This window comes from Entelurus aequoreus, linkage group LG09, assembly GCF_033978785.1.
Source record: "Entelurus aequoreus isolate RoL-2023_Sb linkage group LG09, RoL_Eaeq_v1.1, whole genome shotgun sequence".
In the NCBI taxonomy this organism is placed as follows: Eukaryota; Metazoa; Chordata; class Actinopteri; order Syngnathiformes; family Syngnathidae; genus Entelurus; species Entelurus aequoreus.
Window position 1 is genome coordinate 80,713,724 of NC_084739.1, and position 27,721 is coordinate 80,741,444.

Here is a 27,721-nt window from a genome sequence, read left to right on the forward strand (position 1 = left end):
ATTTTCATTAATTACTAGTTTCTATGTAACTGTTTTTATATTGTTTAACTTTATTTTTTATTCAAGAAAATGTTTTTAATTTAGTTATCTTATTTATTTATTTATTTTTTAAAGTACCTTATCTTCACCATACATGGTTGTCCAAATTAGGCATAATAATGTGTTAATTCCACGACTGCATATATCGGTTGATATCGGTATCGGTTGATATCGGTATCGGTAATTAAAGAGTTGGACAATATCGGAATATCGGATATCGGCAAAAAGCCATTATTGGACATCCCTAATTTTTGCAGATTTGTTTAATTTTTTTATTAACACAATTTTTTAGTCTGTAACAGAAAATATTTAAAGTGGATTAATTTGCCTGAAAAAAATGATTTACTCTTATTTAACCATTTGATCCTGAAAAATACTATTAAATAAATTCAATAAATTATAACAAATTCAAATTGATCAGCAATATTAACTCAGGAGCACAATTTATAAAACATGTTAACCTACAAAACAAAAATGAATAAACCAGTTTTAGCAGATTTTTTTTATGTTTTATTAACACAATTTTTTAGTCTGTAACAGAAAATATTAAAGTGCATCGATTTGCCTGAAAAAAATTATTTACCATTATTTAACCATTTGATCCTGAAAAATACAATTAAATAAATTCAATAAATATTAACAAATTCAAATTGATCAGCAATATTAACTCAGGAGCACAATTTATAAAACATGTAAACCTACAAAACAAAAATGAATAAAACATTTTTTGCAGATTTATTTTTATTTTTATCAAAATAAGGAAGTCAGGATTAATGGCTACAATGAGCACATTTTGGAGTGCACAGCTTTTTGAAGCGGGGTTTGAAGCATGATACTGATAAAGCATGTCCACTATTTGAGAAGGACTGCTATAATGGCTGTTTGAAGGTGGATATTTCCAAAACTCTTTTTTTTATATATAATGGATGTATTTTGACTTAGGCTATGAAAAATGGCACATGTAATCAGATTAGTCACTGCAGAAAAACAAGTGATTAATCACCATATGCAACTATGTCTGAAATGTTCCTGTTTATACTGTAATGTACAGGTAAGATAAATGACAGGGAACTTGTCTTTACACGTGTATGCCAGTTCATAACCATAAATTATATGTGTGTCTGGTGTGTGTGCAGAGGAGAAGCAGAAGCAGGAGGAGGTGGAGAAGGAGGAGGAGGAGGAGGAGGCGCTGACAGGAAAGGACGAGGAGGAAAGACGCATCGCTGAGATGGGTCGCCCCATGCTGGGAGACCACGTCAAACTGGAGGTGATCATCGAGGAGTCCTATGAGTTCAAGGTAAGACCGACCACGTCTAGGACTCATGATGGGCAGGAACTACAACACTAGTTTGGACTTCTTACCGTATTTGTTACCATAGTCAACATCATGCCAACAATAATCCCTACACTAGCCCAGTCACAGTCAAATTATTATTTTTTTTTTTTTAAGAGCGATCCTTCAGTTAGTAAAATAAATACAAGGACAGATCATATACATGTAAAATATACACATTTAAATACATGTTTCTCCTCATAATTTTTTATAAATGTATTATTCATAATGTTATTATTATTGTTATTTCAAATTAATTGTTTTGATTAAGGGTGGTTACACATCTGTTTAACATAGCGTTGTTATTATTGTTATTATAAAAAATATTAGTTTTTACATTAATTATTTTTCACATATTATTATTATCATAAAAAATGCAAATAAAAATGTCATTATTTATATCAATTTTTAATGATTATGATTTTTAAATTACATATTTTAAGTGTATTTACATATCTGTATGACATAATGTTATTATTATTAATAGAAAAATACATATGATTATAATATTCATTATATGTTAATCCACATTAATAATTATTTTAATTAAATATTTGCATTAAGGGTATTTACATATATGTGTGACAAAATGTTATTATTCTTAATATAAAAATACATCTAATAATTTAATATTTATATTTTAAATAGTAATAATTTTAAATAAAATATTCTCACTAAGGGAATTTACATATCTGTGTGACAAAATGTTATTATTGTTAATATAAAAATCCATCTAATTATTGTATTATTTATATGTTAAATAATATTAAAAATGATTTAAAATATTTACATATATATGTGACAAAATGTTATTATTCTTAATATAAAAATACATCTAATAATGTAATATTTATATTTTAAATAGTAATAATTTTAAATAAAATATTCTCACTAAGGGAATTTACAAATCTGTGTGACAAAATGTTATTATTGTTAATATAAAAATCCATCTAATTATTGTATTATTTATATGTTAAATAATATCAATAATGATTTAAAACATTTACATATATGTGTGACAAAATTTTATTATTCTTAATATGAAAATACATCTAATAATTTAATATTTATATTTTAAATAGTAATAATTTTAAATAAAATATTCTCACTAAGGGAATTTACATATCTGTGTGACAAAATGTTATTATTGTTAGTATAAAAATCCATCTAATTATTGTATTATTTATATGTTAAATAATATTAATAATTATTTAAAACAAATGTATTTCATGTTTTATTTTAATTTTAATTGCGTCTCATAAATAAGCAAAATAAAATGCGTTATACAAATATATAGTGGTCATCAGAATTCCCACAATACTGTGAGGAAGAGACGCAAGTATCATTTTGCTCCCGGAATGTGATTTATCAAGCCTGAAACTGTTTTGCGGCCGCTGTTTTGCATCTATATTTTGCACATTATGAATGTTCCCGCTAACTGGCACAGTTCAGCACAAAGCGCTGCAGCACATTCATAGTGAGGAGGTCATCACTGCACTGATGGAGAGAAAGTCATTCGTCCGTGTACATGCCAACACATTTGGACTGTCAGAAAACAATTCTTGACATATCGTCTATTTAGCAATGCCATTTTATAATTGTATAACTGCTTGGATGACCTAGGGCAGGGGTTGGCAGCCCAAAATGTTGAAAGAGGCATATTCGACCGAAAATACAAAAACAAATCTGTCTGGTGCCGCAAAAATTAAACGCCTTATATACTGTAAGTGTTACATTGAGGCAACACATGATGTAAGTGTTTGTTAGCTATATTAGCCTACTATCAAAATGACTATGTGTCCCAGGCTGACACACATTTTTGTTGACAAATGTAATATTTATTCTACACATTTTAACAACATTGAAAAACATGAGACGTATAGATGTGTGTGTCCAAGTTAAAGGAAACGGCGGGCGTTCTTCTACTTATTAGATTTAATACAATCTTTTGCAAGCTGGGCAACATTTGCTGTGGTCTGGAACAACATGGCACCCAAACATCTATGAGAAATGCAGCCAATATTACACACAGATAATGTGTCATGAGACATGCAAATATAAATTAAATACACTTTGGACATAAGGAAAAGGAATTAAATGAGCTCAAATATACCTACAAACGAGGCATAATGATGCAATATGTACATACTGCTAGCCTAAATAGCATGCTAGCATCGATTAGCCAAATATGCCTGATTAGCACTTCACACAAGTCAATAACATCGACAAAGCTCACCTTTGTGCATTCACGCACAGCATAAAACGTTTGGTGGACAAAATGAGACAAAGAAGAAGTGGCATAAAACACGTCTTTCTGTGGCAGTTACGGAGAAAGTTGCACATGTAAGCAAACTGTTGCGTCACAGTCCACACAACTATGGTGAGTTCAAGGACCGCCGAAGTTAGTAGGACAAAACGGCGCTCGCCAAATACTCGCATCAGTGAACTTAAACACAAACATATTAAACAGTGGGCTTTCTAACAATTAGGAAGGTTTTTTTCATGTTTGTCCTCCTATGGAAACCATATTAAAACAAAATATATATTTCTCCCCCCCCCATCTTTTTCCATTTTCATACATTTCGAAAAAGCTTCTGGGAACCACTAGTGCGGCGCTAAAGAGCCGCGGGTTCACAACCCCCGACCTACGGGGACGATTAAAATGAATTAAAATGATTTGTTTTGTTGCTACTTGTGTTCCTTTTTTTCATAGAAGACAATATTAATAATGTATTTGTCAGGTTCAAACACTGATGACATCTATTAAACAAGATAAGAAGCAAGGAATCAAACAGAGACAGAATTAAATTTGGCTCAAAGAGGAGAAACGCGTACACCTGTACCCTTGGACAGTGTACCACCACGCTCTGACGAAAGATTGTACGCCTCCTCTTTTATTTGGACTTTCCCTGATTACATGGCAACAGCTGTTTCTAAGGGAGGGGGGTCGTAAACAGCCATCGCCTTTGATTACAAACAGTTCAAAGAAAAGGTCGTAAAACAGTTCAAAGAAAAGGTCGCCTTGAGGGGAGTCTGGTCCTGCTTCCTTTCCGCTTCGTAGTTCTCGGGTCAAGACTAAATCTTTCTGTGGATTACAATACATCAAAGAAACAGAACACCTTCATGTTGCTTCCCATCCTACACAGTGGAGTTTTACAAGCCTTTCTTCTTGGTAGGATCACAGACAGCTTTTGTCTGCTCGCCGGGAACTCATGGCAACACAAAGTTTTGTGATAACTTAGATCAGGGGTGTCCAAACTTTTTCCACTGAGGGCCGCACACGGAAAAATTAAAGCATGCGGGGGCCATTTTGATATTTTTAATTTTCAAACCATAACAAAATATATGGATTTTGTTTGTTTTTTACCTTTAGGGCTCCCGGGGACCATAAAGGGTCTAAGTCATTAAAATGTTAAAAACAAGTCCAATTATTATTTTTTTATTTGTATAACGCTTACAGTAAATCTGTACAGTATATCAACTTCAGGTTGATACAAAGTTTAAAAAAACAAAAAGGTTTTATGCCTTTTCTGTCAAAGACAACTTAGTTTTTTATAACAAAACTGAAATATGCAGTATTTCCCTCACTGCCCAAAACATTCAGAAAGCAATGTTTGATGTGAAGTAATTAGAGCCTTAAAAATATCAATAATGCAGGACACCATTGATTTTAATTCATTATTATTTTTGAGTAATTACAGTGAAAAGATTAATAAAATCCCATTAAATATTTAGGATACAACAGGTGCCCCACTCAGAAAGTGATACATTTTTATTTGTTTTTTTTTTTAACTTTCAACACTTAAGTTACGAGCTCAACTTCAGATATATCTGTCGATTTTTTACGTTTGAACTATTATTTTGTTTGCTTTATGCTCTTTTGTCAAATAAAATGTTGATGTTTTTGTATGGCAACCACACAATATATGCAATGTTTCCCACATAAAACATTTTAAAGTGAAATATTTGAAATAATTGGAGCCTTGAGTAGGTCAATAATTCATTATAACATTGATTTTTTTTTTTTTTGGGGAGCAATGGCAAAAAAAGAAAAAAGAAAGATAGAAAAAAGAAAGAAAAAAAAGCCTGCATGGTAGCTTTGTGTCAACATTGCAACTTTTTCTAGTTAGATTTCACCTCATTCCACTTTTTTGAATGTTTTTTTAATTTTTGCAATAGCATTTCCAGAATGTGTGGCGGGCCGGTAAACAATTAGCTGCGGGCCGCAAATGGCCCCCGGGCCGCACTTTGGACACCCCTGACTTAGATACAATTATTCTGACAGTATTTCTCATGGTATATGAAAACACTTCTTGCAACATTCATCTTCTTCATCACAAAACCCGGCGCCTCCTGTAGCGTTGTGTTGTCTAGATCTGGGGTCACCAACGTGGTGCCCGCGGGCACCAGGTAGCCCGTAAGGACCAGATGAGTAGCCCGCTGGCCTGTTCTAAAAATAGCTCAAATAGCAGCACTTACCAGTGAGCTGCCTCTATTTTTTAAATGTTATTTATTTACTAGCAAGCTGGTCTCGCTTTGCCCGACATTTTTAATTCTAAGAAAGACAAAACTCAAATAAAATTTGAAAATCCAAGAAAATATGTTAAAGACTTGGTCTTCACTTGTTTAAATAAATTCATGAATTTTTTTACTTTGCTTCTTATAACTTTCAGAAAGACAATTTTAGAGAAAAAAAATACAACCTTAAAAATGATTTTAGGATTTTTAAACACATATACCTTTTTACCTTTTAAATTCCTTCCTCTTCATTCCTGACAATTTAAATCAATGTTCAAGTAAATTATTTTTTTTTATTGTAAAGAATAATAAATACATTTTAATTGAATTCTTCATTTTAGCTTCTGTTTTTTCGACAAAGAATATTTGTGAAATATTTCTTAAAACTTATTATGATTAAAATTCAAAAAAATTATTCCGGCAAATCTAGTCATCAAAATTCTAAAATTAATCTTAATCAGGAAAATTTAGTAATGATGTTCCATAAATTATTTTTTTTATTTTTTCAAAAAGATTCGAATTAGCTAGTTTTTCTCTTCTTTTTTTCGGTTGAATTTTGAATTTTAAAGAGTCGAAATTGGAGATAAACTATGTTTCAAAATTTTATTGTCATTTTTTTCGAGTTTTCTCCTCTTTTAAACCATTCAATTAAGTGTAAATATCATTAATTATTAATAATAACATAGAGTTAAAGGTAAATTGAGCAAATTGGCTATTTCTGGCAATTTATTTAATTGTGTATCAAACTGGTAGCCCTTCGCATTAATCACTACCCAAGAAGTAGCTCTTGCTTTCAAAAAGGTTGGTGACCCCTGGTCTAGATGGTGCTTCTATATAGCCCCCCCGAAAAAAGATGGCACACATTGTAGTTTTGTGCTGGATTTTCCACAACATGACAAAACACCCCAGTTTGGATGCAATGTGTGTGTAGGGAATGAGTATCTCCATGGCGACAGCTGGTAGTATGCGCCAAATCCTCACTTTAATAAGGCAGTCTGCAACACTTTTGCACGTTTTAATTGCTGAAGCACGCTCCACATGCCCTCCGATAGCACACACAATTGAATCGTTTTCTTATGATTTGGGACCTTCGTCGATCGATGTTTGGTGAAGTTACTTCCTTGCATGCGTGCCGCCATCTCCTAATCTCTCCTGCCTGTTCAGACTCCTTCAAATAGAGCGAACATTTACGGAGGATTGAGATAACACTCACACGTGCACACACACACACACATTCGTTACACTAATTAGCCGAGCTGCGGGAAGGTTCTCCTCCTTTTCTTCGCACTTCAGAGGGAACGTAGGATGCTAATTGTGTTGAATGAATCTGGGAGGGCTGGAGATAAAAAGCCTTTCCACACACACACACACACACACACACATACACACACACACACACACACACATACTGTTTATCATTTGGAATGGGGACCAAGTTTTTGATCATCACTTGTGGGGACCAGCCTTTCTACAGGTTGTGGAGGCATAAAAAAATGGTGTAAAATGTCCACTGGCCAGTTAGCTCATACACGTCTTTAAATCTCTGGATTGATGAAGTCATGTGCTGATCATTCTTACTCGAGACCCTGGGGGAAAAGAGTTCATATGGTTCATGGGGACCAAATTTTAATAATTTTGCATAATTCACACAAGTTTGCAGTATCTCCTTAAAAAGCACACTAGTGTCCTGTTGTATAGAGCAGTGGTCCCCAACCTTTTTGTACTTGCGGACCGGTCAATGCTTGAAAATTTGTCCCACGGACCGGGGGGGGAGGAGGGGTAGTAAAAAAAAATTTTTTTTTTTATTTATTTATTTTTTTTGTCATAAAGAAATACAATCATGTGTGCTTACGGACTGTATCCCTGCAGACTGTATTGATTTATATTGATATATAATGTATATATTGTGTTTTTTATGTTGATTCTAATTAATTAATTTATTTATTTATTTATTTACTTGTTTATTTATTTATTTATTTATTTATTTATTTTATTTCTTGTGTGGCCGCGGCCCGGTACCAATCGGTCCACGGACCGGTACCAGGCCGCAGCCCGGTGGTTGGGGACCACTGGTATAGAGGATCTTTGACTAGCATGTTTGCAGTATTTCCTCAAAAACACACTCGTGTGCTGTTCCATAAAATATCTTTGACTGGTGTTTTTGCAGTATCTCCATAAAAAGCACACTAGTGTCCTGTTGTATACAGGATCTTTGACCAGCATGTTTGTATTATTTCTTCAAAAACACACCATAAAGTATCTTTGACTTGCGTTTTTGCAGTATCTCCTTCAAAAACACTATAGTGTCCTGTCCTATAGATGATCTTTGACTCACATTTTTGCAGCATCTCCTTCAAAAACACTTAAGTGTCCTGGTTTATAGATTATCATTGACTCGCGTTTTTGCTCTGTATCTTTTTAAAAACACTATAGTGTCCTATAACCTACAGATGATCTTTGACTCACGTTTTTGCAGTATCTCCTTAAAAACACAATAGTGTTCTTTTGTATAGAGGATCTTTAAAAAGAATGTTTGCAGTATTTCCTCAAAAACACACTCGTGTGCTGTTCCCTAAAATATCTTTGACTGGTGTTTTTGCAGTATCTGCTGAAAAGCACACTAGTGTCCTGTTGTATAAAGGATCTTTGACTAGCATTTTTGCAGTATCTCCATAAAAAGCACACTAGCGTCCTGTTGTATACAGGATCTTTGACCAGCATGTTTGTATTATTTCTTCAAAAACACACCATAGAATATCTTTGACTGGTGTTTTTGCAGTATCTCCTTCAAAAACACTATAGTGTCCTGTCCTATAGATGATCTTTGACTCACATGTTTGCAGCATCTCCTTCAAAAACACTTAAGTGTCCTGGTTTATAGATTATCATTGACTCGCGTTTTTGTTGTATCTTTTTAAAAACACTATAGTGTCCTATGACCTATAGATGATCTTTGACTCGCGTTTTTGCAGTATCTCCTTAAAAACACAATAGTGTTCTTTTGTATAGAGGATCTTTAAAAAGAAGGTTTGCAGTATTTCCTCAAAAACACACTCGTGTGCTGTTCCATAAAATATCTTTGACTAGTATTTTTGCAGTATCTCCTTAAAAAGCAAATTAGTGTCCTGTTGTATAGAGCAGTGGTCCCCAACCACCGGGCCGCACAAAAAATAAAAAATAAATTAAAAATAAATAAATATATACATATATATATATATATATATGTATTTATTTTTATTAAATCAACATAAAAAACACAATATATACATTATATATCAATATAAATCAATACAGTCTGCAGGGATGTAGTCTGTAAGCACATGATAGTATTTCTTTATGTCAAAAAAAAAAAAAAAAAAAAATTAAAATAAACCTCCGTCCGTGGGACAAATTGTCAAGCGTTGACCGGTCCGCAAGTACAAAAAGGTTGGGGACCACTGGTATAGAGGATCTTTGACTAGTATGTTACTACTGAGGACCATTTAAAAAAAAAAAAAAGTTCAAATGAAATATGACATGATCCTCAGAATACAGCACAACAGCTGTCCTCTTATAGGATAGGTGGAAGTGATGAACTATACACGGAAGAAGTGTGAGCAGAGCAGCGAGTGCAGTACCAGCTACAGCCCAATGAGGGGGCTGCTGTGCAAATGTCTCACACTCAAACTAACCAGTAAACATGTTTTATGGGCCAAGGCTTTAAAATCACTTAGGCATCTTCAGAATGGATCTGACTATCATTTAAAAAGGTTTCCCTTTTTTTGTCCCCATACCGTCAGAGGTCGCCTAAAGGTGACTGTGTAAACAGAGCGATGTCCCCATTAAGTAAGCATTGCCAGAACACACACACACACACACACACGTAGAAACACCAGCCTTTTGTTGGTGTTCACATGCAGTTCTAATGACTTTCTGGTACCCAAGTCCAATAAAGAAGTGAAATATACCAGCCAAGACCACGTGTGCTTGGAAACACATGCATAAAAAAGGACAAGGAAAGTCGGCAGGATCACAGACAAGCATTTTTATTACCATTATTTTTTAGAATATTGTCGTATGCTGGTTACGGTGAGCCACTGTCCCATTTGCCCTTCATCCTAAAATCATAAGTGGATAATGAATGCTATACTCTGCTATGTGTGATGGTTGTCATTGTTCCCTCCTGTGACAGAACACAGTGGACAAGCTGATAAAGAAGACCAACCTGGCTCTGCTGGTAGGAACCAACAGCTGGAGAGACCAGTTCATCGAGGCCATCACCGTCAGCGCAGGTGAGAACTAAGCACAGTAGCTTGAAACGTGTTAATAATTCAAGTGAGGCGTTTCGGGTAGGTAAGGTTGAGGCAATCAGCTCGTTAAAGGCTGCCGCCTGAATGTAAAGGTCAGACAATCTGTCGGTTTTAAGAGGTGCAACTTTCCCAAGTCTTGTTAGGGTGTTGTTGCTCGGCAACCGGCAGCGAGTTAGCCGAGAAATCATCTTAACAGAATGATTATTGCACCGCCGAGGAACTTAGCCGGTGACACGCACTGTAACTGATGTTTCAATCTCAATGTAATGAAGCTGTGCTGCTAACAAGATCACAAATATTACATGTAATGTGTGCAGTATTTCAGGCACAGTTACACAAACGTGCAATAAAAGGTAACAAAGTTGATGAAATAAAAAGTACTGCAATAAACCAAAATGAGAGATAATCACGTTAAAATATGATTTGCGTGTGAATGTCCAGTGTGGGATATGCAGTAGATTTTGGTATTGGGGAGAAAAGACCTGGAAATTCTGGGAAATCCGGGGAATTTTGGGAAAGGGAAACATGTTTTGCGTTCGATATATCAGAAGAGTAGTGTGTGTGGATGGGTGAAAGGTCGGAATCGAGTAAAATAAATGGTGCAAAAGTTTGAGAATTTTGAACATTGTAGAAATATGCATATGTCCATTCATTTGAAATGGGAATTTCCTGGAAATTTGGGGATTTTGGGAAAGTCTGGATTTTTTTAAAATATCGATACAAGCACAATTGTCCTGGATGATATGAATGGGTTGGTGTTGGAATTTTTGGAATTGGTTGAAAAATGTTGACGTAGTAACAGTTTGAATTGAAAAATTCCTGCAATTTCGGGAAAACCGGGAATTTGTACGAGGGGAAAAAAATAGTAACATTTGTTGTCCCAACTAAGAGGAATGTTTTAAAGTGGTATGGTGGGAAACGGTGGAATAAATGTGGACTGTGAAAACTTTCCAGGAGGAGGTGAAAAAAGGGCTTTGCAAAACTGAGAATTCCTGGAATTTTTTTGAATTTGGAAAATGATTGCCCAGGTGAGTGGGGTGTGTGGATGGTGGAACGGTTCAAATCGGATGAAAAATGTGGGATATGCGGTAGATTTTGTACTGGGGAGAAAAGACCTGGAAATTCTGGGAAATCCGGGGAATTTTGGGAAAGGGAAACATGTTTTGCGTTCGATATATCAGAAGAGTAGTGTGTGTGGATGGGTGAAAGGTCGGAATCGGGTAAAAAAATGGCGCAAAAGTTTGAGAATTTTGAGCATTGAAGAAGTATGAATATGTCCATTCATTTGAAATGGGAATTTCCTGGAAATTTGGGGATTTCGGGAATTTTTGAAAATATCGATACGAGCACAATTGTCCTGGATGATATGAATGGGTTGGAATTTTTGGAATTGGTTGAAAAATGTTGATGTAGTAACAGTTTGAATTGAGAAATTCCTGCAATTTCGGGAAAACCAGGAATTTGTACGGGGGGGAAATAGTAGCATTTGTTGTCCCAACTAAGAGGAATGTTTTAAAGTGGTATGGTGGGAAACGGTGGAATAAATGTGGACTGTGAAAACTTTCCAGGAGGAGGTGAAAAAAGGGCTTTGCAAAACCAGGAATTCCTGGAATTTTTTTGATTTTGGAAAATGATTGCCCAGGTGAGTGGGGTGTGTGGCTGGTGGAATGGTTCAAATCGGATGAAAAATGTGGGATATGCAGTAGATTTTGTATTGGGGAGAAATGACCTGGAAATTCTGGGAAATCCGGGGATTTGGGGAAAGGGAAACATGTTTTGCGTTCGATATATCAGAAGAGTAGTGTGTGTGGATGGGTGAAAGGTCGGAATCGAGTAAAATAAATGGTGCAAAAGTTTGAGAATTTTGAGCATTGAAGAAGTATGAATATGTCCATTCATTTGAAATGGGAATTTCCTGGAAATTTGGGGATTTCAGAAAAAACTGAAATTTTTGAAAATATTGATACTAGCACAATTGTCCTGGATGATATGAATGGTTTGGTGTTGGAATTTGTAGAATCGGTTGAAAAATGTTGACGTAGCAACAGTTTGAATTGAGAATGGGTATTTCGGAATTCCTGTAATGTCGGGAAAACCGGGAATTTTTACGGGAAAACAAAATAGGAGCATTTTTTTTCCCAATTAAGAGGAATGTTTTGAAGGTGGGATGTTCGAAAACGTTGGAAAAATGTGGGCTATGAAAAAGTTCCAGGAAGAAGTGAAAATAGGGCTTTGGAAAACTGGGAATTCCTGGAATTTTTTTGAACTTGGAAAACGATTCCAGCCGCTCTGACTTCAATGGGATCTCAAGTTGTCGCTCCTTCCTGTGGCTCGCCAGCTTCATTGCCGGTCTTAAGCGCGATGTCGGAGGTACATGACTTTTCCTGGCGACTTTAAGTGTGCCGAACCCGGGCACGCCGGGCCGGGTCAGGGCAATTATCTCTGGTAATTGACGGACGACCGGTGAGTAATGGCCAGGCGAACACCTGTTGGTGCCCACACATCACAAAGGGAACTTGGACTAGAATCTGAAATCCCAGACTCAATTAAAGTCACACGGCTGTTGTGCATGCATACTGATAGATGAAGAAAGGGGCTCCACAGGGGTCCGTCCTCGGTCCCCTCAGTCTTCCACAGACACTGCCGGTTAGACTTTTTGATGAATTGTTCACTTTAACAACAATTTGTTGAAAACCTCTTGGAGGTGCGCCCAGCGCAGCGCATAGATCAGGGGTCGGCTCTTTAGCGCCGCCCTAGTGGCTCTCTGGAGCTTTTTCAAAAATGTATGAAAAATGGAAAAAGTTGAGGGGGGAAAAAAAAATTTTTTGTTTTAATATGGTTTCTGTAAGAGGACAAACATGACACAAACCTCCCTAATTGTTGTAAAGCACACTGTTTGTATTAAACATGCTTCACTGATTCCAGTATTTGGCGAGCGCCGTTTTGTCCTACTAATTTTGGCGGTCCTTGAACTCACCGTAGTTTGTTTACATGTATAACTTTCTCCGACTTTCTAGGATGTGTTTTACGCCACTTCTTTTTCTGTCTCATTTTGTCCACCAAACTTTTAACATAGTGCATGAATCCACCAAGGTGAGTTTTGTTGATGTTATTGACTTGTGTGGAGTGCTAATCAGACATATTTGGTCACTGCATGACTGCGAGTTAATCGATGCTAACATGCTATTTAGGCTAGCTATATGTACATATTGCATCATTATGCCTCATTTGTAGGTATATTTGAGCTCATTTAGTTTCTTTTAAGTCATCTTAATTCAATTTATATCTCATGACACACTATCTGTATGTAATATGGCTTTTCATTTTTTGCAGCTCCAGACAGATTTGTTTTTGTATTTTTGGTCCAATATGGCTCTTTCAACATTTTGGGTTGCCGACCCCTGGCATAGATGAATGCGCACTGGAGTGCGCTCGGGCCGTGACAATTTTAACAAAAAATCTTACGGTACATTAAACATATTTTCATATTGCAAGTTTGTCCTTAAATAAAACAGTGAACATACAAGACAACTTGTGTTTTAGTAGTAAGTAAGCAAGCAAACAAAAGCTCCTAATTTAGTCTGCTGACATATGCAGTAACATATTGAAAGTACATACAGGTACTTTTATAGGCGGTATAGTACCGAATATGATTCATTAGTTATACTAATACCGGTGTACCGTACAACCCTACTTAGGATATAAGTTTACAAAACAATTGAGAAGACGTACAAATACAATACTTAAAGGCCTACTGAAAGCCACTACTACCGACCACGCAGTCTGATAGTTTATATATCAATGATGAAATCTTAACATTGCAACACATGCCAATACGGCCGGGTTAGATTAGTAAAGTGAAATTTTAAATTTCCCGCAAAATATTCTGCTGAAAACGTCTCGGTGTGATGACGTTTGCGGGTGACGTCACGGATTGTGCGGACATATTGGGACAGCATTGTGGCCAGCTATTAAGTCGTCTGTTTTCATCGCAAAATTCCACAGTATTCTGGACATCTGTGTTGGTGAATCTTTTGCAATTTGTTCAATTAACAATGGAGACAGCAAAGAAGAAAGCTGTAGGTGGGATCGGTGTATTAGTGGCTGGCTGCAGCAACACAACCAGGAGGACTTTGAGTTGGATAGCAGACGCGCTACCGTGAGTACAGCTTTTGCTTCCAAACATTTGATCGCTTGCCCGTACGTGCGTGGCGCTATGTGCATGTCACGTACGTAAGTTTGGGGAAATATATGTTTCTTGCCGACTCTGATGGCGGCCGGGGTGTCGTCGAAAGCTACAACGCGCGCCGCTGTCCTCACCTTGACTTCCTCCGTCTCCGGGCCGCCGACCGCATCGATGATCGGGTGAAGTCCTTCGTCGCGCCGTCGATCGCTGGAACGCAGGTGAGCACGGGTGTTGATGAGCAGATGAGGGCTGGCGTAGGTGGAGAGCTAATATTTTTAGCATAGCTCTGTCGAGGTCCCGTAGCTAAGTTAGCTTCAATGGCGTCATTAGCAACAGCATTGCTAGGCTTCGCCAGGCTGGACAGCATTAACCGTGTGGTTACAGGTCCAGAGTTTGGTAGTATTGTTGATCTTCTGTCTATCCTTCCAGTCAGGGGCTTATTTATTTTGTCTCTATCTGCATTTAAGCACGATGCTATCACGTTAGCTCCGTAGCTAAAGTGCTTCGCCGATGTATTGTCGTGGAGATAAAAGTCACTGTGAATGTCCATTTCGCATTCTCGACTCTCATTTTCAAGAGGATATAGTATCCCAGGTGGTTTAAAATACAAATCTGTGATCCACAATAGAAAAAGGAGAGAGTGTGGAATCCAATGAGCCAGCTTGTACCTAAGTTACGGTCAGAGCGAAAAAAGATACGTCCTGCACTGCACTTTAATCCTTCACTCTCACGTTCCTCATCCACGAATCTTTCATCCTGGCTCAAATTAATGGGGTAATTGTCGCTTTCTCGGTCCGAATCGCTCTCGCTGCTGGTGTAAACAATGTGCAAATGTTCAACCTGTGACGTCACGCTACTTCCGGTACAGGCAAGGCTTTTTTATCAGCGACCAAAACTTTATCGTCGATGTTCTATACTAAATCCTTTCAGCAAAAATATGGCAATATCGCGAAATGATCAAGTATGACACATAGAATGGATCTGCTATCCCCGTTTAAATAAGAAAATTTCATTTCAGTAGGCCTTTAAATACAATACCAAAAAAAAAGGAAAACCAAAAATGCAACAGAATTAATACTAATAATAATAATATCAATAATAGTTGTTGACTGATTTTGATCCAAACATTTATTATTTAAAAAAAAATTAAGTAATAGTAATACTTTTTTTTATTTATTTTTTTAATAAATTCTCAAAAATTATTAACCACTTTAGAATTGAAAAAAATGAAAATTTGGTTGTGATTAGATTTTTTGAGCACCCCGAGTAAGTACCAGAGGTGTGGACTCGAGTCACATGACTTGGACTCGAGTCAGACTCGAGTCATGAATTTGATGACTTTAGACTCGACTTGACAAAATGTAAAGAGACTTGCAACTCGACTTAGACTTTAACATCAATGACTTGTGACTTCACTTGGACTTGAGCCTTTTGACTTGACATGACTTGCTACTTTCCCCAAAACCTAAAGCTTAAAAAGTTATTTGGGAGCGCTCCGTAGCTTTCATTTTGCACGTGTCTGTCTGTCTATCAGCGTGTGTGCTGCCTGTCAGCGTGTGTGCTCTCAGTACAACAGCCAATCAAATTAGATCTACGTTGTTTTCATCACACAGCTCTCATCCAATCAAATTGCAGGACAACCACCGAACAAGAGTTGTCAAACAACGCGCCAGTGAGAAACAATTATGCCAAAGTTGGTTTCGTTCGGGTATAAAAACTACGACTTGGTCAACAAAAAACGAATTGCCGTATGCAAATCACGCAGTTGGAATATTACAGACGGAGACGCAACAACTTCCAACTTCGTTCGACATTTGAAGATGCACAAAGAAGGGTAAGTTTTGAATGTAAGCTAACGTTTATTGGCTAAGTAACGTGACTTTTATTTGCTGTGTAGTTAAATCAGTGAGGCTGTAAACTCACTGCTAACGTTATAACCATAGACATCTTATAAGGGTACGCAGCATGGAGCGCTACTGCCTACAGGCGCAGACGAGACGCGGGGCCACCATCTTGGAGTGGTGATCCGCTCCACTAGTGCAATTCATTTGGCAGGAGCAATGAACTGTCAGCACATTTAATTCATTTTACCTCACTGAATACCACTCATTTTCACACGCTTTTTTGTCATACGTGTAGCTATGATAACGGACACATGTTTTATTATTCATAGTTTGCTTAACAGTAATAGAATATTCTTATACGCTATAAGTGACCAGAGGTCCGAGATTAAAACTGGGAATATAATCCCAGAGAAGGGGTAAAAAAACGGTCAGCTATTTTTAAATTGAAGAAACAATATGATTACGTTACTATGCTACATAAACAATGTATGAATACATTAGATATCTATACATCTTATAGACTGTATCTCTGTTGCTGCAGCAGCAGAGAGTTTATTCTGTCTTGACACTTTGTATTGATATTTTGTATTACATTCTTCCCTTAAATGATCATGTTTACAGTGATTGTTATATTTGTATTTTTTATGTATGTCGCTTTGGATAAAAGCGTCTGCCAAATACTTAAACATATATAAACACCTGAAAGTCTTTATATCAGCTAAAACCACCAATGTGTTTCACTGGATTCAGAATAAAACCAAATTCTGCCTTACCCAACAATGTTAGTATTTGAATATTGTTACTTGAAGACTTATTCCTGGTTACAATTATACTGTTAAGAAAGTATTGTCTTATATTTTGCCTAAAATGAGAATGCATTATAATCAATGACGGCTGGTGAATTTTGTTTTAGGTGGGGCAGAAAGTTTGTAAACCAAACCCCTGTAGGGGCGTCATCCTCCCCCAGAAGATTTATTTGTGATTTTCACATACAAATATTGAAGATCTTTGCTCCTTCTCAACTCTGTGGTAATGTTATTTTCATAAAATACAACCAATAGTACATTAATGTTAAATCTTACTTGTGAAAAGTAATCCCCCGATTCCTATTTTCAACAGTCCGCTCATTTGAGCAGGAAAACGCTGAACACCATCTTTGTTTTCTACCTGTCAACTGTCAGTTTAGGCTGCTCGCCGGCTCCTCATCACCACTTCAAGATGCAAATTGCTCGCGTCACAGCAACCAATGCTGCGTCTACTTATAAGATGTTTATGGTTATGACGTCATTTCAAACACGGCAATATGTTGCTTCCACTGCAGTTTGCTACCTTATTCATACTTTTTGTCAAGTGATTTTTTAAGCAGGGTTGCACATAACGTTACGTTAGTCAATGTATCACACACAGTAACATAACGTTAGACGGCGGTCAGCAGCACCGCGTATTTTAGCCACCTACAAAAAGACAAACATAGTCAAATAAAGGTCAGTTAAAATATATACTATATTAAGAATATGTGTACATATTGCATAGGGCCCTGACATCTAAAAAGTACAACTCTGTTCATTGTTATGTTCATGTATTTGTTATGTTTTTCATGTGTACGCACACATCAACACACATACAGTATGAGATGAGATCAATGAGATAAGGTAAGAACAGAATAGAAACTGCTGTGGAACTAGTTACAATGTAATATGCCATGGAAATACAATGTTATAAATAAATGATAAATGGGTTATACTTGTATAGCGCTTTTCTACCTTCAAGGTACTCAAAGCGCTTTGACAGTATTTCCACATTCACCCATTCACACACACATTCACACACTGATGGCGGGAGCTGCCATGCAAGGCGCTAACCAGCAGCCATCAGAGGCAAAGGGTGAAGTGTCTTGCCCAAGGACACAACGGACGTGACTAGGAAGGTAGAAGGTGGGGATTGAACCCCAGTAACCAGCAACACTCCGATTGCTGGCACAGCCACTCTACCAACTTTGCCACGCCGTTAACACTTTTGTACAAATAAGTACAGTTGCACTTGTTTTTGCAAATGTGTTTATTCTGTAAAGGAATGAGTTAAATGTTTAAAATTGTTTACACTATTAAAATGACTGGTTAATAGTGCTATTATGAAGTGCAATGTCAGTACTATTTTCTTTCCTGCTATTTGAAATGCACTTGTTTTAATAAATAAATACAGCGGTTTAAAAGCATACACAATCTGTGTAAAAATATTAGTCTGTGGTCAAAAGGACTTGAAAGGACTTGAAACTCAAAATGCAGAACTTGTGACTTGACTTGAGACTTTCCAGTCTTGACTTTGGACTTGACTCGGCACTTGCCTGTCTTGACTCGGGACTTGAGTCGAGACTTGAGGGCAAAGACTTGAGACTTACTTGTGACTTGCAAAGCAATGACTTGGTCCCACCTCTGGTAAGTACTGCCTGTATCGATAACTATGGTACTTCATTCTAATGGCTGTCGAAGGTAAATATTGACTATTTGATGAAAGGCCAATGAGTGTTTGATCGTCCGCATGGTTCCCTCTGATGACATCCAGTCGGGCGAATGAGCGGACACGTGTGTGAGGAGGTTCCACGCAGGACCTGATGTTAATAGGATTTGTTGACCCCCTGAGTGATTGACACGCTGCGCCTAACCATGGACGGTTCGTTTGTTTACCGTAGAAGCGACCATGGAGTTAATGACAGCCTCTCTACGGTGCGCCAGCTGACAGGCTGACATGACATGAACAAAAACATGAGCGTGGCACACACACACACTCATTGGGCTGTCATACAGTTACAAGAAGCGCTCGTCGAATCCAAGCTGCCAAACACAAAATTAGCAATTCAGATTGACAAATAACCAATTTAAGATTAGTCGATAACGAACGTCAAAAACGTGTATAATTGGACGTCAAAAGAGTGCTCAGTTGCTTTCTCTGAATGTAATCATCCATAAAAGTGGCACCAAAGTGTTTGTTTGTGTCGTCAGTGCATGCATGCTAAGGGAGTGTGCTTCTTCCCAGGAGGCACAAGACATTGATACAACGTTGATTTTACGTACATGTCCTTTGAAACAACGTTGCAAAATAGTTGTATTTGTAAATTGAGACAACGTTGGTGTCTAACGTTGGATCCACGTTGTTGGTTGGGAAATGACCAAAATGCAATGGTCAAATCAATGACGTCACAACCTGACATTGAAGAAATGTCGTCAAAAAGCATGTTGTTTCAACGTTGTATTCGTTTTGTAGAATATTGGTTGGGAAATGACCGAAATTCAAAGGTCAAATCATTGACGTCACAACCTGACATTGAATGAATGTCGTCAAAAAGCACGTTGTTTCAACGTTGTATTCGTTTTGTAGAATATTTGTTGGGAAATGACCAAAATTCAATGGTCAAATCATCGTCACCACCTGACATTGAATAAACGTTGTCAAAAAGCATGTTGTTTCAACGTTATGTTCGAATGGTAGAATATTGGTTGAAAAATGACCAAAATTCAATGGTCAAATCAATGACGTCACAACCTGACATTGAATAAATGTCGTCAAAAAGCATGTTGTTTCAACGTTGTATTCGTTTTGTGGAATATTGGTTGGGAAATGACCAAAATTCAAAGGTCAAATCAATGACGTCACAACCTGACATTGAATAAATGTCGTCAAAAAGCATGTTGTTTCAACGTTGTATTCCTTTTGTAGAATATTGGTTGGGAAATTGCCAAAATTCAAAGGTCAAATCAATGACGTCAGAACCTGACATTGAGTAAATGTTGTCAAAAAGCATGTTGTTTCAACGTTGTATTCGTGTCGTAGCATATTGGTTGGGAAATGAGCGAAATACAAAGGTCAAATCAATGACGTCACAACCTGACATTGAATAAATGTCGTCATAAAGCATTTTGTTTGAACGTTGTATTTGTGTTGTAGAATATTGTTTGGGAAATGACCAAAATTCAATGGTCGAATCAACGTCAGACCCCAAAATTGATTAAATGTTGTCAAAAAGCATGTTGTTTCAACGTTGTATTCGTGTTGTAGAATATTGGCTGGGAAATGACCAAAATTCAATGGTCAAATCATCGTCACAACCTGACATTGAATAAAGGTCAAAAAGCATGTTGTTTCAACATTATGTTTGAATGGTAGAATATTGGTTGGAAAATGACCAAAATTCAATGGTCAAATCAATGACGTCATAACCTGACATTGAATAAATGTCGTCAAAAAGCATGTTGTTTCAACGTTGTATTCGTGTTGTAGAATATTGGTTGGGAAATGACCAAAATTCAGAAGTCAAATCAATGACGTCACAACCTGACATTGAATAAATGTCGTCATAAAGCATGTTGTTTCAACGTTGTATTAGTTTTGTCGAATATTGGTTGGGAAATGACCAAAATTCAATGGTCAAATCAATGACGTCACAACCTGACATTGAATAAATGTTGTCAAAAAGCATGTTGTTTCAACGTTGTATTCGTGTTGTAGAATATTGGTTGGGAAATTACCAAATTTCAATGGTCAAATCAACGTCAACATTGATTAAACGTCGTCAAAAAGCATGTTTTTCCAATGTTAGGATTGAGTTATAAATGATAAATGGGTTATACTTGTATAGCGCTTTTCTACCTTCAAGGTACTCAAAGCGCTTTGACAGTATTTCCACATTCACCCATTCACACACATTCACACACTGATGGAGGGAGCTGCCATGCAAGGCGCTACCAGCAGCCATCAGGAGCAAGGGTGAAGTGTCTTGCCCAAGGACACAACGGACGTGACTAGGATGGTAGAAGGTGGGGATTTAACCCCAGTAACCAGCTCAACGTCAGGACCTAATTCAACAAGTTCTCAACGTTGTTTCAAAGTCTTGTGCCTGCTGGGTCATTTCTACTTGGCATTCAGAGTGTGGTGCACGTCTTGCCGCCTGCCAACAATCCTGCAGTGTTGTCCATCTTCTGTCCTGGGAAGTAACTGTGGAGTTGATGGAAGTCTGCTACACACAAATCAACTCTTTTAAAAACACAACTGTACAACATCCTAAAGCGTGTCAAAATAATTCATTATTGCATTTTTCGAAGATTCAATGCACAGTTGTTTAAAAGCGCAGAATACCGCTTACCTATATATATATGTATGTATATATATATATATATATATATATATATATATATATATATATATATATATATATATATATATATATATATATATATATATATATATATATATATATATATATATATATATATATATATGCATATATATATATATATACATATATATATATATATACAGTGTTCTGAAAATAAATTTTTAAAAGTAAGTAATTATAGTTACTTGTTATGTTATCAAAAAAGTAATTGAATTACTAACGGAATTACTCTTTAATTAATTACTAGGGAAAGTAATGAATACGTTACTTAATAAAAAAAACTTTAAATATCTGGCATATGCATTTGAGAGATGTTTAATATAAGAGCACGGTGTGCGGAGTCTGTGCTTCTAAAAGGAGGGGCATGTTGCCCAGTGACGTGTGATGTCATCGAGGGTTTCAACAGAGCGGTGTTTTTTAGCTTTAGCAGTTAGCAGCGCACTTTGTCGGCTCTTTTGAATCTTCTCACCGGATTGTGTTACTTCTGAGAGATCGAAGGTGCTTCGATGGCGGTTGAATCTTTTTGTCAACAAACGGTGTGTTGTTTGGATGGCAGGTCACTTCCATCATTGATTTGTTCTTCAATATTCCCATTGTGTACGTGTGCGTATGTTGTCGTCTGCTGTGTCACAGTGTGATGTTGCCTCTTCCTGTTTGTTATCAAGTTCATTTTATTGCGGTGCTGCTTGTTGCTTTCACTCGTAAAAAGATATTCTCTGCAATGAACTTGCTGCACTTATGACGCGGTTTTGTTGTCAACATAAAACCACATCAAAAGTAGCGTGGCACATTACATCAAGCTATCGCTAACGGCATTGTAACAGAATTTAAAGTAACTAATTAGCTTACTCGTTACTAGTAAAAGTAACGGCGTTATTAAGTGTTCATTTAGCTGCTGTGAAACAATTTTTTTCGAGGATTTTCGAGATAAAGGGAAGGTGGGACACCGGCCGGTAATTTACCATGAGGTCAGGATCGAGGTTAGGTCTATTGAGCAGAGGATGAATAACCGCGTTTTTGAATGCTGGAGGAACAGTGCCAGAGGAAAGTGATAAGTTAATAATATTTAACACTGATGGTCCTAACATTACAAACACTTCCTTGATAAGTTTCCCAGGAAGTGGGTCAAGTAAACACGTTGGTTTTTTTATCCATTTACAAGTCGCAGGAGTTCCTTTAATGTTATTTCTTCAAAAAGAGAGAGTTTATTTTGGAGGGCAATATCCTTCATACACACATTCGTATCTGCATTAATAGAACCCGGTTGGAGCTTGTCTTTAATCTCCTTTCCAATGAGTTCAATTTTCTTAGTAAAGAAATTCATAAAGTCATCTGCCGAGTGAGCGGAGCTACTGGGAGGAGTCCCTTGTTGGCTTAGCGTTGCTACTGTACTGAACAAATATTTAGGATCGTTTTTATTGAGGCGGATGAGATTGGAGTAGTAATTCGTTTTAGCTAAAGTGAGCGTGGGTTTAAAAGTTATTAAACTATCACTCCATGCTTGATGGAAAACCTCAAGTTTAATCGCACGCCATTTGCATTCCAGCTTTCTACATCAGAGCTGGGCAAATATTTTGACTCGGGGGCCACATTGAGAGAAAAAATGTGTATATAAAATGATATATACACATAATGTGTATATAAATGATATATACACATTTATCTGTAAAAATCTTCTGTACACTATGTGTGTTTGGGTCCCTTTTTTTCATGAACACTAACACCAAAAGTCACAATGTCCGATAGAATTCTAAAAACGCTATGACAGACCACCTCAAAAAAAGGAATGGCATTTTTAAGTTTTTTACTGAATGAGACACCCAAAATGTACATTAAAATAAAGAAAGTGGGATTAACTATGAACAATAAAAGACTGAATATTAACAACATATAAACATTGCTCCTCTTTTACTTCTCAGACCAGCTCCCCGATAGTTGTGTATCTTTTACAATCAAGGAAAGCACAACAAAAATGTAACAAACAGCAAAATATGAAAGTGTAATAAACACCAACATTATGATATATTATCACTTTTATGCAGAACTTTGTTGGAAAAATCTGCTCTCGCATCTGTTTCGGACTGGCTGCCCTGGAAACAAACCCCGCCCACTCTGCTTTGTTCCTGGTCTGAGCTGCTGTGACGTAGATTACCGTAATACCTCCTACAACACCCAAAAGTGCAGATTTCAACCATTCAAATTAGAGATGTCGGCAGGCCGATATTATCGGCCGATAAATGCTTTAATATGTAATATCGGAAATTATCGGTGTCGGTTTCAACCTCCCGATTTTCCCGGGAGACTCTCGAATTTCAGTGCCCTCCCGAAAATCTCCCGGGGCAACCATTCTTCCGATTTCCACCCAATCCAATCCAATCCAATCCACTTTATTTATATAGCACATTTAAACAACAAGAATGTTTCCAAAGTGTTGCACAGCCATGTTAAAAACAATATTAAAAACAATATTATGCTCCACCAATGACTGAATAAAAACAAAAATAAATAAATATAAAAATAAATGCTTAGGCTGCTGCCCCCGCGACCCGACCTCGGATAAGCGGAAGAAGATGGATGGATGGATGGATATAAAAATAAATATGATTAAAAACTATTTTAAAGGGTAAAACCAATTAAACCAGTAAATACCCGGACAACATTATTTGGGGCGTGCCTTAAAGGCACTGCCTTTAGCGTCCTCAAATTCCAAGCTGCTGTTTTGAGGCATGTTAAAAAAAATAATGCACTTTGTGACGTCAATAATGAAAAATATGGCAGTGCCATGTTGGCATTTTTTTCCATAACTGGAGTTGAAGTTGTTCTCTTATTTTGGAAAACCTTGTTTTTGATTGATTGATTGATTGATTGAAACTTGTATAAGTAGATTGCACAGTACAGTACATATTCCGTACAATTGACCACTAGATGGTAACACCCCAATAAGTTTTTCAACTTGTTTAAGTCGGGGTCCACGTTAATCAATTCATGGTAAAGTTACATGGTTTAATGCATCCAGCAGGGGGCATCACAACAAAATTAGGCATAATAATGTGTTCATTCCACGACTGTATATATCGGTATCGGTTGATATCAGAATTGGTAATTAAGAGTTGGACAATATCGGAATATCGGATATCGGCAAAAAAGCCATTATCGGGACATCTCTAATTCAAATATTTTCTATAGTTCAAGACTTACGGTCATTTCAAAACAGCACTGCACATCATAATGGCGGCAACAGTTTTGATGTTAAAGGTCTTAAAAAATGATGTAGAACCTCCTGCGGGACGGATTGAAAATCTTAATGGGCCGCGGGCCTTATTTTGCCCAGGTGTGTTCTACAGCTCTGGTTTCTTCTTTAAACCAGGGAGTATGCCTTTTAGTGGCCTTTTATACTATCAATGGCAGGGCATCGTTACAATCCTAAGTGAGGTTATCGATAGAGCCCACATAATTGGGAATGGCGCCTTTAAAGTTCAACTTAAAGTACCAATGATTGTCACACACACACACACTAGGTGTGGGGAAATTATCCTCTACATTTGACCCATCACCCTTGATCACCCCCTGGGAGGTGAGGGGAGCAGTGAGCAGCAGCGGTGGCCGCGCCCGGGAATCATTTCTGGTGATTTAACCCCCAATTCCAACCCTTGATGCTGAGTGCCAAGCAGGGAGGTAATGGCTCCCATTTTTATAGTCTTTGGTATGACTCAGCCGGGGTTTGAACTCACGACCTACCCATCTCAGGGCGGACACTCTAACCCAGTGGTACTTAACCTGGGTCGATCGAACCCTAGGGGTTCGGTGAGTCGGCCTCAGGGGTTCGGCCGAGGTCAAGACACACCCGACTCATCGTGTAAGTACAAACTTCTCCCGGATACGGCAACAGCTGACTGGTTTGCAAGTGTGTCATTTGTTGTGAGTTGATGCACTGTGTTGCTTTTGTTGTTTGAACATTAAAACATTAACCAGATTGTTGCGTTCAAATGTCTATTAAGTACATCAAAAGTAAGAATGTTGCGTTCAAGTGTTTACCAAGTAAAACATAAACGAGATTGTTGCGTTCAAATGTCTACTAAGTACATCAATAGTAAGAATGTTGCGTTCAAGTGTTTGCCAAGTAAAACATAAACGAGAGTGTTGCGTTCAAATGTCTACAAAGTACATCAATAGTAAGAATGTTGTGTTCAAGTGTTTACCAAGTAAAATAATAGTGGGAGTGTTGCGTTCAAATGTCTACTAAGTACATCAATAGTAAGAATGTTGCGTTCAAGTGTTTACCAAGTAAAATAATAGTGGGAGTGTTGCGTTCAAATGTTTATTAAGTACATCAAGAGTAAGGATGGTGGTGTGTTCAAGTGTTTACCAAGTAAAACATAAACGAGAGTGTTGCGTTCAAATGTCTACTAAGTACATCAATAGTAACAACGTTGTGTTCAAGTGTTTACCAAGTAAAATAATAGTGTGAGTGTTGCGTTCAAATGTCTATTAAGTACATCAAGAGTAAGGATGGTGTGTTCAAGTGTTTACCAAGTAAAATAATAGTGGGAGTGTTGCATTCAAATTTCTACTAAGTACATCAATAGTAAGAATGTTGCGTTGAAGTGTTTACCAAGTAAAACATAAACGAGAGTGTTGTGTTCATATGTCTACTAAGTACATCAATAGTAAGAACGTTGTGTTCAAGTGTTTACCAAGTAAAATAATAGTGGGAGTGTTGCGTTCAAATGTCTATTAAGTACATCAAGAGTAAGGATGGTGGTGTGTTCAAGTGTTTACCAAGTAAAACATAAACGAGAGTGTTGCGTTCAAATGTCTACTAAGTACATGAATAGTAACAACGTTGTGTTCAAGTGTTTACCAAGTAAAATAATAGTGTGAGTGTTGCGTTCAAATGTCTATTAAGTACATCAAGAGTAAGGATGGTGTGTTCAAGTGTTTACCAAGTAAAATAATAGTGGGAGTGTTGCGTTCAAATGTCTACTAAGTACATCAATAGTAAGAATGTTGTGTTCAAGTGTTTACCAAGTGAAACATAAACGAGAGTGTTGTGTTCAATTGTCTACTAAGTACATTAATAGTAAGAACATTGTGTTCAAGTGTTTACCAAGTAAAATAATAGTGGGAGTGTTGAGTTCAAATGTCTATTAAGTACATCCAGAGTAAGGATGGTGTGTTCAAGTGTTTACCAAGTAAAATAATAGTGGGAGTGTTGCGTTCAAATGTCTATTAAGTACATCAATAGTAAGAACGTTGTGTTCAAGTGTTTACCAAGTAAAATAATAGTGGGAGTGTTGCGTTCAAATGTCTATTAAGTACATCAAGAGTAAGGATGGTGTGTTCAAGTGTTTACCAAGTAAAATAATAGTGGGAGTGTTGCGTTCAAATGTCTATTAAGTACATCAATAGTAAGAATGTTGTGTTCAAGTGTTTACCAAGTAAAACATAAACGAGAGTGTTGCGTTCAAATGTCTACTGAGTACATCAATAGTTAGAATGTTGTGTTCAAGTGTTTACCAAGTAAAATAATAGTGGGAGTGTTGCGTTTAAATGTCTGCACTGTTTTTATTTTTATTGTCTGCATTTTAATTTTGCTTTTATTTTCTTTCATTTCACTTTGTTGTCTGTGAAGCACTTTGAGTCTGCCTTGTGTATGAAAAGCGCTATACAAATAAAGTTGCCTTGCCTTGCCTATTAAGTACATCAAGAGTAAGGATGGTGTGTTCAAGTGTATACCAAGTAAAACATAAACAGGAGTGTTGCGTTCAAATGTCTATTAAGTACATCAATAGTAAGAATGTTGTGTTCAAGTGTTTACCAAGTAAAATAATAGTGGGAGTGTTGCGTTCAAATGTCTATTAAGTACATCAATAGTAAAGATGGTGTGTTCAAGTGTTTACCAAGTAAAATAATAGTGGGAGTGTTGCGTTCAAATGTCTATTAAGTACATCAAGAGTAAGGATGGTGTGTTCAAGTGTTTACCAAGTAAAACATAAACAGGAGTGTTGCGTTCAAATGTCTATTAAGTACATCAATAGTAAGAATGTTGTGTTCAAGTGTTTACCAAGTAAAATAATAGTGGGAGTGTTGCGTTCAAATGTCTATTAAGTACATCAATAGTAAAGATGGTGTGTTCAAGTGTTTACCAAGTAAAATAATAGTGTTGCATTCAAATGTCTACCAAGTACATTAAAAGTAAGAATGTTGTGTTCAAGTGTTTACCAAGTAAAACCTTAACGAGATTGTTGCGTTCAAATGTCTATTAAGTACATCAATAGTAAAAATGTTGCGTTCAAGTGTTTACCAAGTAAAACATAAACGAGAGATGTGATGTTCATGCAC

General features: G+C 36.8%; 1 protein-coding gene across 2 annotated transcripts in view; it reads left to right on the top strand.

Annotated features, from left to right (window-relative positions):
• Positions 1 to 27,721, top strand: part of slc8a1b (solute carrier family 8 member 1b) — a 308,631-nt gene that overhangs the window by 252,454 nt on the left and 28,456 nt on the right. For both annotated transcript variants that reach the window (XM_062059534.1, XM_062059535.1), the window contains exons 6-7: positions 1,176 to 1,336; positions 10,062 to 10,161. In XM_062059534.1, the coding sequence (XP_061915518.1) occupies positions 1,176 to 1,336; positions 10,062 to 10,161 (261 nt within the window). The remainder of the gene's footprint in view (positions 1 to 1,175; positions 1,337 to 10,061; positions 10,162 to 27,721) is intronic.